This window comes from Maniola jurtina, chromosome 3 (genome assembly GCF_905333055.1).
Source record: "Maniola jurtina chromosome 3, ilManJurt1.1, whole genome shotgun sequence".
In the NCBI taxonomy this organism is placed as follows: Eukaryota; Metazoa; Arthropoda; class Insecta; order Lepidoptera; family Nymphalidae; genus Maniola; species Maniola jurtina.
Window position 1 is genome coordinate 7,697,148 of NC_060031.1, and position 18,309 is coordinate 7,715,456.

An 18,309-nucleotide genomic window follows, 5' to 3' on the forward strand; every position below is an offset into this window, starting at 1 on the left:
GATAATCTATTCAAAATATACCCCATCGATTGACTGGATAAATTTCATAATAAGTTAACATACAGGAGGCATCAGAAATTCTAATGGAAGGATTTCAAGGATGATAAAGACAAAAAATACAGAAGCAATACTATGTACAAATTACATTTGCGATAAGTTTGCTTTTATACTCATATGTCCAGTAAAACATGTGCACTGTGCAGCCACCAAAAAATTCGTAATGCTATTAATTTTATTTGTTTTAATTCAAAGATTGTTACATCTTATTTTGTGATGCTTTGCAAATCCGTAATGGTTTACTTTTACGGAATTAAAAATTTAATCTTACATTTGAAGAATGGTCAGTTAGTGACGGCGGTTACACACGCTTGAATGAGGTGAAATATAATGGTAATTTAGAAGTTATCAACTGCATAAACACATAACATGGCAGTACTCCAATCGCATTATTAATATTTTTAGAAAGCCGCAAAATGTTGTGTTTATATAGTTGGTTATTTGCGTGTGAGGAGGCGGTGCGGCGGTGCGGGGGTGTGTGGTAGTGCGGCGCGGTGCGGTGCGTGTGAGTACTCACGGTGCGTATGCGTGCAACTGCGAGGCGAATGCGGCGGCGCGGGGCATCACGGCGGAGTGGAGGGGGTGGGGGTGCGCGGGCGCGGCGGGCGGGCGCGGTGAGCGGCCGCGCAGCACGGCCGCGCCGCGGAGCGCCGCCGCGGGGGCTACATGCAACACACAACGAGCTACTGGCATGCGGGTGCGGGGACGGGGTACCTGCGTCGCTGCGCAGCGCGCGGCGCCAGGACGAGCGGCGGCGCGGGCGTGGCGGCGGGCGCCGCGCCCAGCCACGGCCACGTCACGCCGGACACCCGCAGCCCTGCGCACACATCGCGCCTCTACATACCTACTCTCAGTTCGCTCTGACCGCTAGGCGCTTACCGTTCCTTTTACTGTTCAGCGTCCATCGTTCAGCAAGCCGTAAGAGCGAGATGCGCCGTACACCAGCGCCGAGGGGCCCACGATGCTATCGACCGCTTACGTACGAATGCGATACGGACACCGATCGCGAATACGATCGATACGTATTATTCTAGTAAGAATTTTAGTCAACTGTCTACAACTGTACCAAAACATGTTTTAAGTTACTGCATCTCCAATAAAAATTGAAATTCGTCAACTGTGGTAGTATTAATATTTATTATACATTTTACTGAGAAAGTATTGTGTAAATATGTATACCCGTCGATGTATCTGGACACTCATATTAACTCGCCTCGCGATCGGCTCCTGCGCATTTGTGACGTGACATTGCTCGATTTTCAATTAGTCATATCAGTAGAACGCATTCGGTCAACTTCGGTCAGTATAAAGAGCGACGTTTTGAAAATCCAATAAATAAATACCGGTTTAGAAGACCCGCTGATGCGCTTCACGCTTAATTAATTATATGCAAATCCAAAATGCGAATAAGTTATTGCCCAGTCATTAATCACAAATAAACAATAAATCTAATGTTACTATTTACTATGCACTAGAATGCAATTCAAAATAACTAATATAATCGAATATTCATTATTCACATCGAGTGTACCGGAGAGACAAGGCCATGCCACATTACAGCACGACTCGAATTACATCGCGGAAGTAAATGCTCACCACCGTGCGATCGATTAAACACATACCTACTCTCTGCTCTAAAGAAGCATGGCCGTTAGGGTAGATTTTTACAGATGCCTTGAAATAATTCGTGACATACAACATCTCATCGAGCAATATAGATCTAATTAACGATAGTCCCACCACATAAGTAAGAAAAGATCATGCTCGAATGGTTGTTATTATAATAATGTAAACGCGTAAGCTTCAGTCGACAGGTGATGGATCAGTCGAGAAAGGGAAAGGGTCTCACCTTCGGGCCACTGGACACACACTGAAACAAAACAATGGGAGACACATTACAATACTGCACTTCGGAATGTTATAAGGCTAAACAATGATAACGATCCTAGAAGACATTCCCCACTACGAAATGGAAAAATTGATAGTGCAAGACTGAAATCGCATTCATTCCAACAGAGTCGAAGAAATAGGAAACTTTTATAATAAAGTGAAAACTAAAAAGCTGACTAGTTTAGGTGTTATCCGGAGACAGGTGTTGGTCAGGCTACGGTGTTGCCGGAGACAGGCCGTTTGATTACACGAAAAAACATTTTCATGGAATTAGCGTCGCATTACGAGGGTTCGAAATAACAAAAAAACAATCCCAAAAGTAAGGATGTCGATTAATAATAATAATTATTATTGCTTAGCCGTTAACTGTAATATTATCAAAGAACAGTTAATATTTATTGACCTACGTAAAGCAAAACAAATAAGATCTCAGACAGCGAATTACATATTTCTTTAAAGTTTATGGACAAAGGTGAAAAGCTTTTCGTTATCCATAGGTACTAATCTTATAAATGCGAAACGATTTTGACGTATTGCATACAGATAGTCTGTATTGCATGAACATAGGCTACTTTTATCCCGGAAAATCAAACAGTTTCCACGGGATTTTTAAGGGCCCATCCCTTTCACCGATTTCAATGAAAGATACTATAGATTGTATACCGGAAACGAATATAGGAATTTTAACCCGAAAATAGAAGTTCCCGTTGGATTCTTAAATAGGTTTTTAAGAATCCAACGGACAAAGTTTAGTTATTTTATAAACCGTTTAGAGTATATTTTTTTACGTTTAAATTATACGTATAATAATTTCGAACCCTACCTATGATCAATAAACATTGCATATGCAAACTGTGCATGGGGCTGTCTCCGGCGGCCGACGAGGTCTCCTTCTCTAAGCATTCACCTAAGAACTAGCATTCCAACGTATCTAGCAACATGTAACACGTGGAAACATTAACATGGACAACACCGATGTGTATAAGCCAGGACCCTCACCCAGAGTGGGAACTGATCCGTTTCTAGCCAGAATATCTGGATGGGTTAAAAGAGAAAATCCTAAGATGCATTATATTATAAACACATACAATTTAATATTGTAACTAACTGTTCTGGGAAAAGTGGTGAATATTCTCACTATATGGACAGGTTGAGTGCAGTTTTATTTTTGATTTCCATAATCAAGGAATGCTTTATTATTATTTTTGAAAAATTTTGCTTACCGTTCGGAACTGCAGGCGGTTTTTTTGTCTGCACTCTCGCTGTAGCATTATTAACCTGAATCAGGAAGTAAGAAGTATATTAAAAAATGTAATTAAAATTAAATTTAAGAATCAGAAGCGATAAAAAATATTCTTTTTAATGAGACCTTCAAAAAATAATATACTTTAAATGTTACATCTTCAATGATCTTTAGTTACTGAGTACAATTAATTTTTTTATTTTTATAAACCTTACAAGAATATATATTTACTAACTATATAGAAATGCCAACATGGGGAATCGAACCCATTGAGAAATGACAATTAAGATAAAAAACTATTATTTTTAATTGAAATGATAAAAATATTGAAATGAGTAATAGAAAATGTCAATCAGTTATGCTTGAAAACCATATCTATGTTGAAAACTTATAAATATTATATAATAATAATAAAAATTAACTTCACCTGTTCACGCTTACGTCAAACGGAAATTGTTGTTTGCACCCTTTTTCAATACGAGTATCAAATTTCCAATGCATAAAATACTCATACGAAACATTGATTGTGAAAAGAAATGCTAATAAAACTATTATGTATTTAATAAATTATTTATCAAAAATGTATATAGTATTTCAGTAACGTGAAGCCTCCTGTAGTAAACACTGATCTTATCGTCATTACTCATTATAGAAAAATAATCACCAATGGCTACAAATTGTGAAATGGTTGGAATAGTTTTTTATTCCACTATAAGTTCAGTACAGCTCTGGACTGGAATTTGTATGTGGTGATAAGTGGTGCAGTTTAAGATGGAAGCGGACTAACTTGGAAGGGGTATGGCAGTTAACCCATACCCTTTATCGATTAATATACGACATCGTATCGGAACGCTAAATCGTTTGGCGCCACGGCTACCCGTAGGGTAATAACTGTCCAAAGTTGAAGCCTCCCACCAGACCCAACAAAAATTTTGAAATTATAAATTCTTAAATTGCCCCTGCTGATATAATCGAACCTGGAACCTCCCACTTATAAGACCACAGCGCCCGCTCCAGGGAGGGCGGCGAAAGGGAGGGTAGTTGAACATTCATGCCGAGAATTATTTAAATCTCTATTTCTCAGCATGATAGTACTAGGTACTCTTAGTTCTTCTAGAGAGCATAATTTTTTCTCTCCATTCATTTTGGGAACATAATTTGTGGGTTGTTAACATTGTTTCTGCATTTTATGCATTGTAAGTTTGAAATCGGATCGGATTGTTCTTTGAAATGAACACTGACTTGATTTCCGTTTGCAATAATTAAAGCTACGCGCAACGAGACGCACAGCAACGCTTCGCCTTGTATCCCCTTAGGCGTGTTTCATTCATTCACGATCAATACATTATTTTAAAGTTGATCTAATCAAGGTATTTACTAATCAAAGCACCTAACGGATTTGGACAAGCCCAGCGTTGCCGCGCGACCTCCCTCGATGTGCGCGAGCCTTAATAGAGAATAGTGTGCATGGTGTCTTACCTTAGCGACATCGGATGATAGGGACCGTTCTACATTCTCTGTGAGACTCTCTCATTCGATCGGCATATTAAATGACCGTCTAGAGAGTAAAGGGATAAAATAAATAAGGTTTGTATGTGGATTAGATGTTACAAGACGGGGGCATACTTAGTGCTAAATGCGGCCGGGCGCGGCCGGCATGGCATGGCAGTAACTACAGAGCAGACGAGCGCAGGTTGCGGTGGCGTGGGCGTAGGAGCGGGATGTTAAAGTTACAGTGCTACAGATGGTATTCATTGAGTCATGCACACCTCTATCTTTCTGCCCTCAACCACGGTGCCGTGAAGACGCTCTCGTGCTCGCTCCGCATCACCACTATTTGCGAATGTTACAAAACCGAATCCCTGCATGCAAGACAGACAAAACATGCATTAAAAACAGCGTCGCTCAAAAAACAACGTGCAACAAAAATTAACATTTATGCATTGCATATTTTTTATTGAATATTCTAGTGAAATAATCGATAGGATATTATTATTTTTCGATTTCGTTGATAGTTTGAGCGTAATCTAGCTGAATGGGTACACAGAAGCGTTTGTATTACAGTAAATTATACATAATGTCGCTTGACCTAGCAGTTCGATCTATTGGAAAGAGTTTGTATCACAGTGTAAAATATGAACAAATATCGTAAGGATTATTATAAAATCTAATATGAGAGTCACTACTTTTTTTTAATACTAGAGTTCTCATTGTAGAGTGTTAGCTGCAATTTGATCTAAAAAGTCATCGCTCATGCAGGGAAACTAAATGTATCTAAGTCAGCTAATTAGGACATAATTTGACACCTCATACTTTAACGTTCATTCGCCGAATGGACTGGTCTTTTATTTGCACGGCTCAAATAATTTTGGTATCACCCACAATTCCCTATTTTTTATTTTTATCATATTTTGTGCAATATCTGTACAGTGCTATAAACACAGCAGTTGAATAATAAAATTAAAAGCGATAATAAAGTTTGCCATAATTTATACAAGTGGTATTGGTAATTTTTAAAATTACCTCCATAAAACTTAAATTTTTTAAATTTATATAAACATAATAATATATATAAAAGTCATCTAAAACTTTAAAATTATTCGTGCTGAGGGTATGATAAACTACTATCAATACACGGTGATAACCCATAGATACAAAAAGCAGCTAGCACAGCACACAATACAGTGGAAGAGACGAGTCGTGAAGGTGGCAAACATGTTGCTGATTGTACGAAACGCTTACACTTATAAAAGCATGACAGCTCTATTATTTTTTTGATAAATTTAAACATTCTGAGTGCATTTATTTAATATAAACAATGATCGGGACGTAGAAATAGAAAGAAAGTGAAAAAAACAGGAAGACGAAGAATAAAGGAAAGTTGAAAAAGTAGAAAGTAGACAGGGGTCTTGCCGGGGCCGGGGTGGGGTTTCAGTCCGCGACGACGACGACACAGAACTCGATCCGATAGGCGAAGAAGACGCTAATGACATTCAAGACAAGCGAAACTAATTGATGCACCATTGTTGTTACTTCTATGAAGTATAACTTGCGTTATCAGTTGATTAATACGGTATAGGGTCAGCAAAGTTTACATGCCCAAAACTAATGAATCTGTTCCCTGGTTAGGAAGCGTATGACTTGAAAAGTAATATTACAATAAAACTGGCAGAAAAAATTACCAATCTAAACATCTGGATTATCTCAGAAAATCTCACCGACCAAGCTGCACTAACGTATGAGTTATGAAATTAAAATATCAACAATTTCTTAAACTAACTCATTGCAAGAAACACGTTTAAAAATACTTTACAGTAGATAGTAACAGGAAATCATAACAATGAATAGAGCGCGTGCCGTGTGGTCGGTTTTGACAAAATTAGTGATGAATAATAGAGCTGTCCTAATTTAAGTATGATTTAGAAAATCAGCTGTTATAGTGACGATGCATCATTCTCTAATACTGCATATCCCAATGTGAGGCATTGAAGAAAAAATAACTTGGAGCTATTATATCAAAAGAGAAAAATACGTTTTAGACATGAGCGAGCATGGACTACTGTAGGGGCGGTCACCAAACTGACACAAGGAAAGCAGTAAACACGAAAAAGCGGTCAATCCAATCAATTATTGTAAAAATCATTTTGAAAAGTATTTCTTGCTATGCCTTACTCGTACAGGGTTTACATTATGTGAGTTGTTTTTTGAGAATCATATAAATGTGAATAATTGTAAATGATGCCGTTAAGACATTTATACCTGTGACTTGCTTTTTAAACAATTATAAATCAACAATTTTGTATATTTAGGATTAGGAATAAAAAATACTTAGGTACTTGTATGCTATAAAAAGCATGTCACGAGTATATAGTAGTACGTTGTTTTTTTAATTGCAATAGTTTTATAGAAATTATTACGAAATGATAATATACAATGCAATTAGAAATACTGCACCAAACATTAAAATCAAGAATATGCTAAGAGAAAGAGTTTTGTTTTAATCACGAATATTATTAAAACTAAGCCCATTTACCTTTTTTTGTTAAACTAGAATAAGTTGATTAAATTGAAAATAAATAGAAAAGTTTAGATTTTTCAAAACTCGGTTGTTACTTTGGTTTGGGCAGCTGATATAAGTACTAAGATTAACTATGGATACTCCCTAGCTATTGCTGCTATTTTAAATATTTAAGAAGACTGCCAACCCAATTGGAGGATAAGCTAAGAAATTGCTGCTGGCAATAGCTATGAAGTGCTAATATATATTATGTGTACATTGTAGGAATGTCAATACCGTTTTATCTTTCATTATATCGACGCGTAGATTTAGGGATAATTTTTTAAAAGGTGTATTAAATGTTTCATACTTAAAATATTTTGCGAGCAAAATTTCACGTGAAATACAAAATCAAGAGTAAGGTATCTTCAAACTATATTTTGACATTCCTGCTTGTACTGCTACAAGAAGCAATAAAAAATCGGCCAAGTGCGAGTCAGACTCGCCCACCAAGAGTTCCGTAGCTTGGAAAGAAACATAAAAATAATTATTAGGTTAAATTAAATCTACCGTCTCAAAAACAAATCCATTTTATTTGGGATCGCAAAACTAAGTTTGTTTGTAAAAGTTTATTGTATAAGTTTTTAGATAAGAGGCTGCGGATGGACAGTATCTTTTTGACATTTCAATAAATAAAATCTTAGAAGCTTTGTTAAAGAGCTTAAAATAAATAAAATCAAATGCCTTAAGTGCAAATACCTTAAGTTAATACGATACACCATTTGATTTAGTAACCCCACTCATTTCAGCCTCTTTTGCTATTATAATTATTATAAACCAATAAACCAAATTTAACTCTATAGCATTAATACTATAATTACAGAAATAAGTAGGTATGACAGAAATACGGACGGACTTGACCGCATTATAAGGACTTTTTTTTACCATTTTGCCACGGAACTCTTAAAATGAGCAAAAATAAATTGACGCAAATCAGTAAAAGAATTTAGTTTAAAAAAATACTATAATCTAGATGAACTGAACCATTTACTTTATTGCTCCTTTACATCATTATAAAAAATACAATAATTTTAATCTTCAAAATAGCCAAGGTGAAATCATCAAGTGATTTCAAGTTGGCTACTTAAAATAGAGTTTGCGATTGGGAACCACTCTTACCTTCGAGCCGCGTTCATTGAAGATAATTTCTACATCAAGTATTGTGCCATATTGCTGAAATGTAAAACAATGTCTGTTAATACTCTTAAGGCTGAAACCAGAGAACTGGCGACTGTAACGCGACGCGACGACAACGGTCTAACACGGCTCCGCAAGGAACTCTATGAAACCGTTCACACTTTACACTACAAGTCACGTGATCAAGCCGCGCTCCTGCATCTGTCTACTTTTTGCAAATCCCTATATTGCAAATCTTACAAGCACATTTAAGCCACATTTCCATTTATGCAAGTGACTTGCACGTACGTTGCAGGTTGCACGTAAGTAAGTTTTGAACTTGTAAGTAAAACTCACTATTTTTGTCACTTTTATGCGAGTGTTATGCATGTGATAAGAAAACTGGCGTTTTAGAGCATAACCTTGCTTGCAAGTAAAATCTTGCATGGGGGATGCAAACTCTGGCAAAGATGTTTCTAATTCACGTAACTTGCACGCAAATGTGACACGAGGAACGGAAACAAGGCTGAAGTGATATGTCCTTCCTGCCGCGCAGTTGCCATCGCGCCGCGTTGCCATCGCGGGGTGTTTCAGACTTTATAGCAACAAAGAACCGTGCTGTGATTTATAGAAGTGGGTACGTACCCCAAACATGTTTCTAAGATCAGGATCTCTGAATCTGAATGGTATATTGGAGACGTGGAGCCGCTTCGGTTGCGAGGCCTGCGAGACGGGCACGAGCGTCTTGTCGGGCGGCGCGGGCGGCGCGGCGCCGGCGGCGACGGCCGCGCTTACGGCCGCGGCCGCCGCGTGCGCCGCCGCCGCCTGCTGCGCCACCGCCGCGGCCGCTGCCACGCTCACTGGTGTGCTCTCGTCGTTGGACTCCCCTTCGCTTTGCTGTCGAATGGAGAAGACAGGTGGTTTACATAAATTGATGATGCTATTTAACTAAATCCAAACTATATCATGTCCGCGACTTTGTCCACGTAAGTTTCAGTTCTTTAAAATCCCATGTGCCCATGGGATTTTAATGTGCCTCTTTGACTTTCCCGGCTAAAAATTATCCTGTTTTCGTCTCCGGGATGCAAGTTATCTCTGTACCAAATCACGATTTCATCCACGTTGATTTTGGGGTTCTTTAAGAATCCCGTGGAAACTGTTTGAATTATTGGGACAAAAAAGTCTGTCTGTCTGGTTACAAGCCATTTCTGTAGGCACCAAATTTTGTCAAAATCATGGATTAGAGGCATGCACTAAATTTTGGTTTCGTGCTACATCTAATTTCGGTGTCGAAATAATGCTATCACGTTCCGTATAAAAATACGAAAACTTACTGAGGTATTATTTTGATTTTCTATTGAGTTCTGTGTGTGTGGCTGTGACGGCGGCTGCGGTGAGAAGTTGTTCGGCGGCGGGAGGGGCGCCTGCGGGGGCGGGCCCTCGCTCTTGACGAGCGGGGGCTGCGGCGGCGCGGCAGGCCCGTTGTCCGCCTTCACGTTGAGCTCGCCGTTGGCCGCGAACTGCGCCGCGGCCGCCGCAGCCGCCGCCGCCGCAGGGAACGGGGCCGCCATCCCCGTGCCCACCATGTGCTGGAAAATTATAAAATAATACGTTATTATATTTTATTCAAGATAAGCTTCTTTACGACAGTCGGGGCTTGTAACAAGTAGTTATGAGGTCTCAGTTCGAGCGCGCTTGCCTAGAAAATGCCTATTCATTCTTATGTCATAGTATGTGGCAAGAAACACGTAGAAGTCGATTAGGGTTATAATTAAACTGCCACCATCATCTTAACTCATCGACAGCCCACTATTGAGCACGGGTCTTTTCTCAGAATGAGAAGTGTTCAGGCACCACCACCACGCTAGTCAAGTGCGAATTGGCAGATTTCACACACCTTTGAGAAGTTATGGAGAACTCTCAGACATGTAGGTTTGCTCACTTTGTTTTTCACCGTTAAAGGAAGTGTTATTTGTTTGCTCAAATTAGTGCATAAAATGCAAATAACTTCAAAAAGTTAGAGGTGCGTGTCCAGGATCGAACTTTCGACATCCTAAACCGACTTCTTGAAAAGTGACAGGCTATCACTTTTTTTAACTGCCATGCCCCTTCTACATTAGTTATTTAATTATTTATTTATTACTCAAAACTAAGCAATTTATGCTTTATGAAGGGCCTAAATTATCGGCATACTCGTACCAAGTTATCAACCTAATATGTATTACATTTTAAGAGCGGTCAGATGGGTCAAATGGTCCTCTAGTCTTATAGACCAGCTCTAACAAGCGTTAAAGTCAACAAGTTATTTATAATAAAAGTTTAGTATGATTAAAGTTACAGTTATAGTGCAAATTTTAAAACCCAAGCCACAGGGGCAAATAAACTTGATACATAGTGTATAGGTATTGTACTCGTTTATAAAAATTCTTCGCAATAGTAAATAAGTTAGTATGTACGCTCACTCCATTTCATTTCGTATCCTCTATGGATACCATATTAAATTGCACACGACCTTCATCCACAGACCATAACACGTATATTTCAGCTAACAACGTTAGGTACCTACCTACTACTATAAAAACCTTTACACAATTACTGTTACCTAAATCTATTCTTTATATTTTACCTATATAAATATTTCTATTATTTATCGCATTTTTGTTTTGTTGTTATATTTGTCTAGTTTGGTAAAGTAATGGTACGTAATGCTAAACATTGCGGCTTGCAGACATGGGTCCTAACTCCTAACTAACCCACTTTGATGGTGAGTTATGAGTTTAGACACCTACGAAGGCCGTTTACTTTCTCTCCGTGTCATAGAGAATTGATCAAATCGTTGGTACTTGGCGGTACCGGCTATTTCCACTACTATTACTATTAATACTAGAAGACAGTTAGTATCGTAACCACAAACTAAAAGTTTTATAAACTGATTTTTTCAGCCATCCTAGTAAGATACATAATATAGGTTGAGCTTTTGTAAAAACAAAAGATATGTCACTTAGCTGAACTACTCAAAAATATGCAAGCCCGGAACGATGACAAAATGGAACACAGTAGGCCTCCCATCCATTAACTGACTCAGGTCAACGTTGCTATTACAACCTCGCTTAAGAAAGGATTTTCATAAATTCCACACGAGTTACCGCTAGTTTACTAGCTGACCCGAGGTAAATATTAGCTATCATAAATACCTAATATTACTGTAAACATAAATTATGAATTTTTTATTTTCATACCTAGGCATAGGTTCGGTGCGCGATTCTAATTTGCACTTGGCCGGTTTTTTAACATGCATTAGAAAATCATCCGTGTGACCAATTACTGCTAATTTCATGCATCTGTGATTGTCTTTAATTAATAATAATATTGTGTGTCCATACAAATATTATAAATGCAGAAACTTTTTTCAAGGGCCATCTGTTTAATCGATTTTCATGAAAGTTACAGATATATAGTTTGCATTCCAGATATTTTTTATCCCGGACAGTCAGAGTTTCCTCGGGATAAAAAATCCCAAAAAAAATTCAATATAAAAGGAAAAGGTAATTTGACTGGCTGATCTATCAACGCACAGTGCACAGCTCAAACTACTGGATGAATTGGGCTGAAATTTGGCATGGAGCTATAATGACCTAACATCCGCTAAGAAAAGATTTTCGAAAATTCAACCCTTAGGGGTAAAAAGGGGGAAAATTTGTGTAGTCCACACAAACGAAGTCGCGGGCATAAGCTAGTATCATAAGATAATACGTGTAGATAGAAGCAAATGGCGCGCAGAAGCGTTGCGGAAACGAGAAAATTAGGAAGTGGTTATTGGTCACAATTGCGTTGAGCGTTCCTGACCGCGCCTGGCTCAGCCAAGCCACGACCTATAAAGCTTTGCAAACTCGTTGTTTTAAAACTAATCTAAGCTCAAACTCAGTTTAGACTGTTAAGGAGTAGAATGACCGTGGGCCGTGGTGCTAGTGGGAGAACTTTTGTACAAAAATAGAACATTACATACATAGCTATTGAATTTCAAAAACTAATTGGACAGAGTCAGTTTAAAGCTTGTGGTATCTTCTCGTCGAGAGTTTAGAGTTTTTGTTTTTTATTCGTGTTAAGAAATTTAACTTTGTGAAGTAGATTAGTAACACCTTAAAAATCCCTTAATTAATTGAACACCAAACAGATAAATTATGGCCTTTACTTGATAAATACTTCATTAAAGCTCATTTCTTGATATTTGCGTACAAACTTTGTAGAGACAGGTATGAACTTGTATTAGGTATACAAGTTCATAGCTGTCTCTACAAAGTTTGTACGCTTGCTTAAACTATAAACCTAATAACCTATAAAGTTCTTGGCGTCAAAGTAACTGCTACAGGATTTTTAATGAACCTACTTGTAGGTACCTACTATTCATAATTACCTTCGATTTCGAAAGCTTTTGTAACGAATTTACCATCAAAGCATTCCTTCAGCATTAAAGACAATTAATTATACCCAAAGAATAGGTAGGTACCTACGTATCAAAAGCGATCTTTTACGGTACACATTAGTGAATGTAAAAAATGCGTAGCAATGGAACATTAAGAATGTATAAGAAATTTTGACAATAGCAAGCAATATCCCAAACATAAAATGTATACATTTTCCATGAATAGCGAATTTTTAGTCTTATTGTGTTTCATTTACAATGGGTCGGCCGGGTGAAAAAGCGTCATTCTAAAGGTGGGTCCGCTTAGGGCAACGCAGTCAATAGTGGAGGGTGGGAGGGGGTAACGTTGAAGATATTAAATAATGGTCGCAGCGAGTCATCTACGTTGCACCCGCGGCCTTTCTTTACAAACCCCGACCCCCTGCTAAAAAATGTAATAGCTAAGCAGGCTTCGAACTTCCCATTTGGGCTTCAAATTAAATATTCAATACTTTCTAACAGGATAGATATACTTACATCATGAGCAAGATACGTCCTAGGTCACAATTTATAATTGATAATAATATTAGGTATAGCATTCAACGAATTTTATAAACTAAGTAGGAAGATACATATAAATATTAATAAAACATCTCATTCGAAAAAAAAACATTTAAATTTTTAATCTGTCCATCCTGCCAAATCTATACAATATAATAAAATTGTAGAAAAGTGGTGTCCGTACAATGAAAATATATAAAAAAAAGTAGCAGGGGTTGTTATTATATCGATGCCGAACCCGAAATTGTAATTAATTTTTTTTTGTCTGTTTGTGTGTGTGTTTGTGCACCCTAATATCAGAAACGGCTAATTCGATTTAGATACGGTTTTCACTTATATATTGTAGTAAGCTTCACTTAACATTTAGTGTTTATTTCATGTCAATCGGTTCATAAATAAAAAAGTTATGTCAATTTAAAGAATCACGGCGAACATTTTTGACAGTACCTCGCGCCTGAGCGTCCGTGGCTATATAAAGCGCGCTGAGAGCTATTCCACGCGAACGAAGTCGCGGGCACAGCTAGTTCTATAATAAATTATGATACATCTTCATATTAGTCTATTAGCAAATATAAATATAAAGTATACACTTAAAAAACATCAAGAGATCTAAGTCTGGAACGATCTTAAAATTTGTAATAAATATCCCGGGTATCTGCCAAGACATGCTGTGTTATTAAATTCGCAAAACTTAATAAACTGGTATGTAGAGTCTTAAATCCTTCAATATAAGAAGAATATAACCTGGCGCGCCGAGGGATAAATTTAGAAGAATTTCATGAACACAAGCTACAAATACACACACTTTACCTATATATTATACATGCCATATAAATAAAATAAAATATAGACATTGGAAATAAGATATGAATACATATTATAAATATGTCCATATGGACATTGGTACATTGGAGGAGGCAGGCTAACTGGAGAGGCTAGACTCTTAGAGAGTCCGCTCTTCAACGGGAACGAAGGGCTCTCTGTTTTTGAATTCTAAATGTTTACCAAGATACTTTATTCTATACTTACAAGTAATTAATGAGTCGTTACTTTATTTCCTTATTTTGTATTCGTAGATGACTTTATTGCATGCAACACGACGCGCGAGTGGCGCGAGTCTTGTTTAATTAATATACAAGAACAAATTCGTAATATCTATCACAGAGACGTTCTGTACCTAACGGCATTATAAAGTACTCATACATCCATTCTTAATATTACAAATTCGAAAGTGTCTGTCTGTCTGCAAGCTTTTCACGGTCTACCTGTTTAACTGTTACATACATAGGCATAACATAGGTTATTTTTTGTCGTCGCTTTGAAAAAACCTAAACCCATAAGTCGCGCGCATCATCTATTTGGTACAGAAATAGCTTGCATAAAAAGTATAAGATTTCTGGGATATTCAAAGGGGGTCTATAAAAAATTAAATCCACGCGGATGAAGTCGTAGGAAACATATAGTTAATAATAACAGGAGATGCTAATAAAATTGTAGAACATTAAAATTATAGTGGTCACTCAACTCCGTGGTATACGAGTAATAATAAGTATGCCAGTTATAAACAAGATGGTTCTGGATGTGGAGAAACGAAGATCACATGCGGCGCACCATCCAATACCGGCGGGTCATATCCGGCAAGCAGGGGCGGTCACGTAAACAAACAAACTTTTTATAGAGCGGCTCTGCGATTCGTAGAGCGTTCAACCATGCTGCTCTTGGCTTCTAAAAACAGATGTTTATTACGAGTAGTAACACTGTTTAAGGTACGGGGTTAAGGGGAACAGTTTATATCAATTCTTTGATAATATGTTGCCACTGTTGCTTCACTTGGAAAATATCTTTCGTCAAATCGTCAGTGAAGTTCTAACAGTGAAAAAGACTACTTAACAGGAGAGTAATAAAACTGAAACTGAGTATAAAATATTTTTAGCAACTCTTGATGTATTAATTGACGAAATAAAAGACGTTAATATTATTCTTATTGGTCGAATAAAAGCGGGTGAATATCTTCATCGAATGGCAACCCGCAAAAAATGACTTACGCACTGTTAGAACTTCACTGACGAAATGTAAGTGAGGTAGGTACCTAGATTGAGTATTTAATCTGTACGGTTGAAGTAAATAATAAAAATAATTAATTCATTACATAAATACAGTTGGTTGGTTTAATTATAATTAAGTTTACATAGATAACTAGTAAATAAATAATAGATAATACGATAGATAGTGTCAAAAGGTTGAAGTCTGTGTTGACCCCAGTCTTATCAAAGTCTAAAGACAAAGATATTTATTACATTCGCGGCAATAAGAATAATAACAGTGAATTAAACTATGTAAACAGTTTTAACTTCATTACTCGATGTTTTAAGTTATAATTAATACTCGTATGCAGCCATGAAAAGTCTAATACAAGTAAGTATCTACTTAAATAATCTTGATTTGAATATTTAACAACTAGTATTTGATATCAACTACTAACTTGAATTTTACTAAATATTATCAATTTAGTTTACTTTATTTACTTAATATTAGTATTGTACATACTATGTAACTTAACTAAGTAGGTCGGTATAACATGTATTGATATATGCGGTCTCGGATCATCATTATTTCAACCCACTGCCGGCCTACTACTGAGTACGATTCTCCTCATAGAATGGGGTTAAGGTTTAAGCCATAGTCCACTATGCTGATTAAATGCGGATTAGCAGATGCCGCAGATGCGGTCTAACGAATTTCCCAAATAGTCATAAATATTTAATTTTAATACATGTATAATATTTAATCTTATGTACCTATCTGGTTTTCTATACTTAGTCGGATATTTTGACCTTAAAAAGAAGCGTGGGTAGAACTTTCGTAGATGATAGGAATGTACGGCTGGTGTATGTCATCGCGCTTACAATTACATAATTATATCACGAACAATTAGACGTAATTGATCTTAACTGGACAAAGTGTGTAAAACGTTTTTGTAGAAGCCCGTTGGTTGGTACATTGTTGGTGTTATTTCAAACTTTAGCTTACACTATAGATACCCTAAGGCACCTACACGTTCTTAAAGTACGATGCCTATGGCTGAGATTCATAGAGCGCACTTTGACTTTGCTCAAACTTAAAACACTGTTAAAACGAGACAGCGTTATACTGCTGGCATAAATCTGTCTCGTTTTAACTGAAACTTAAATCTAAGCAAAGTCAAAGTGAGTTCTATACTTAGATTTCAACCTACATGTCAAGACGTTCGCATGCTTAGAACAAGTGTAAATTAAAAATTTATAACACCCCCGACGATCCAAAGTATCTGAGTTTTCCAAAACATCATTTTCAAATAAATAATTATGTATTTAGGCAACGTCCATCTTGACAGCTTGACATTTGTCTATTGACATAATATTATGAACCTAACGGTTATCTAACCTTCTTTTCTACAAGAAAACTAGAAAAGAGCTGCTAACTCTTAAACGGCTGAACCAATTTTTTTAGATTATAGCTAAGAACACTCTCGATCAAGCCACCTTTCGAACAAAAAAAACTAAATTAAAATCGGTTCATTCGTTTAGGCGCTACGATGCCACAGACAGATACACAGATACACAGATACACAGACACACAGATACACAGATACACACGTCAAACTTATAACACCCCTCTTTTTGGGTCGGGGGTTAATAAAAAGCACACGACCACGACCACCCCCCTGCACCATTTAAAACATGGTTGACTTGTAAAATAGCACCACGAGTATAAAATAAACAAGAAATAAACTTAAAATCATCGTCACATGTTATCAAAATATGTAGGTAGGTATGCAGAGTATCTATTTTAAATTTTAATTGACAAAACATCTAAAGGATGACGATGGCGAGACCTATTTAAATTTTGTTTTGTCGGGATGATACTGCTTTGATATTTTTCACACATGTAAGGTTGCCGTCGGATCCGTTTCGCTTGCTTGATCTAAATATTTGCTTCATAATAATTAAACTCATTTAGTATCTCAGTCAAACCTTTTTATGTTACCACAAATTCAGGGTTTCCGGAATTTTTCCTTTACTTGTGCTATAAGAACTACCTCTGTCAGTTTTCATGATTCTAGGTCAACGAGAAGTACCCTATCGGTTTTCTTGACAAACGACGGACAGACAGACAGACAAAGTGATCCTGTAAGGGTTTCTTTTTCCTTTTGAGGCACGGAGCGTAAAAAACAGCAAAAAACACACTAGTGTAGATAAACATACAAGTTTATTTCATTGTAAGTGCATTTTTGATTAGTATCTTTTGTACGTTTAAATATAAATGATTCAAGTGAAAAATAAAATACAATAAACTGCGTCCAATATGTAAAAAAAGGCGCAAATTGGGCAATTAATAGCCAAAGAGTATGTAATCACTACGTTGTAATAATAACCTTTCCTTTGCCACCAAAATCTTGAGAGAAGTATGGCGTAAGAAATGTTTATCTTTAATACGTACCTACCTACTCTTGTTCATTTAAGTATCTGTTCTCATGAACGAATTAAAAACGTCGTGTGATATACGGGCTTTATTATAGGCAAACTATAGGAAACGTTTGTAAACCCTCGCCTACGGCTGGGGGCTTACAAAGGTAGAGTCGTTTGCAAGAATCTGCTTACCGTTCATCCATGTATTATCACAATGTGCCTACTTATCATTTCAGGCTACGGTTTCATGAAATTAAAAATATTGAGACCTAGGTGACTTCAACTTGTTCAAATACTATTAAGTGTTTTTTTAGCTTTAGTCAACGTATAGTATAGTGGAAAGTTTTTTGACCAATAAAAAAATTAAACTATAATAATACCTACATGGTTTAACTGTAAACTTAGTTTCATAAAAATATTTATATTAGATTTACGTAACTACGTTATTATAACAGCGAAAAGAAAGTAGGTAGTAAAAGTAGGAATATAAGCCAGGTTTCATTAGACACTTAATAGCTATAAAACGCATCGAAAA

At 36.9% G+C, this 18,309-nt stretch overlaps 1 protein-coding gene across 10 annotated transcripts in view; it reads right to left on the reverse strand.

Moving 5' to 3' along the window:
- LOC123880930 (RNA binding protein fox-1 homolog 3) overlaps window positions 1-18,309 on the reverse strand; it is a 58,979-nt gene that overhangs the window by 11,240 nt on the left and 29,430 nt on the right. For 7 of the 10 annotated variants that reach the window (XR_006799378.1, XR_006799377.1, XR_006799376.1 and 4 more), the window contains 7 exons: window positions 9,698-9,952; window positions 9,009-9,260; window positions 8,367-8,420; window positions 4,960-5,052; window positions 3,171-3,225; window positions 1,907-1,927; window positions 575-719 (listed from right to left, as the gene is read on the reverse strand). Coding sequence is in view for 7 of the 10 variants with exons in the window: in XM_045929345.1 (XP_045785301.1) it covers window positions 575-719; window positions 1,907-1,927; window positions 3,171-3,225; window positions 4,960-5,052; window positions 8,367-8,420; window positions 9,009-9,260; window positions 9,698-9,952 (875 nt within the window). In the remaining 3 variants the exon portion in view is untranslated. Of the gene's footprint in view, window positions 1-574; window positions 720-771; window positions 875-1,906; window positions 1,928-3,170; window positions 3,226-4,959; window positions 5,053-8,366; window positions 8,421-9,008; window positions 9,261-9,697; window positions 9,953-18,309 lie in introns of all 10 variants that reach the window. The other 3 variants (XM_045929346.1, XM_045929344.1, XM_045929343.1) reach the window with 1 other exon arrangement.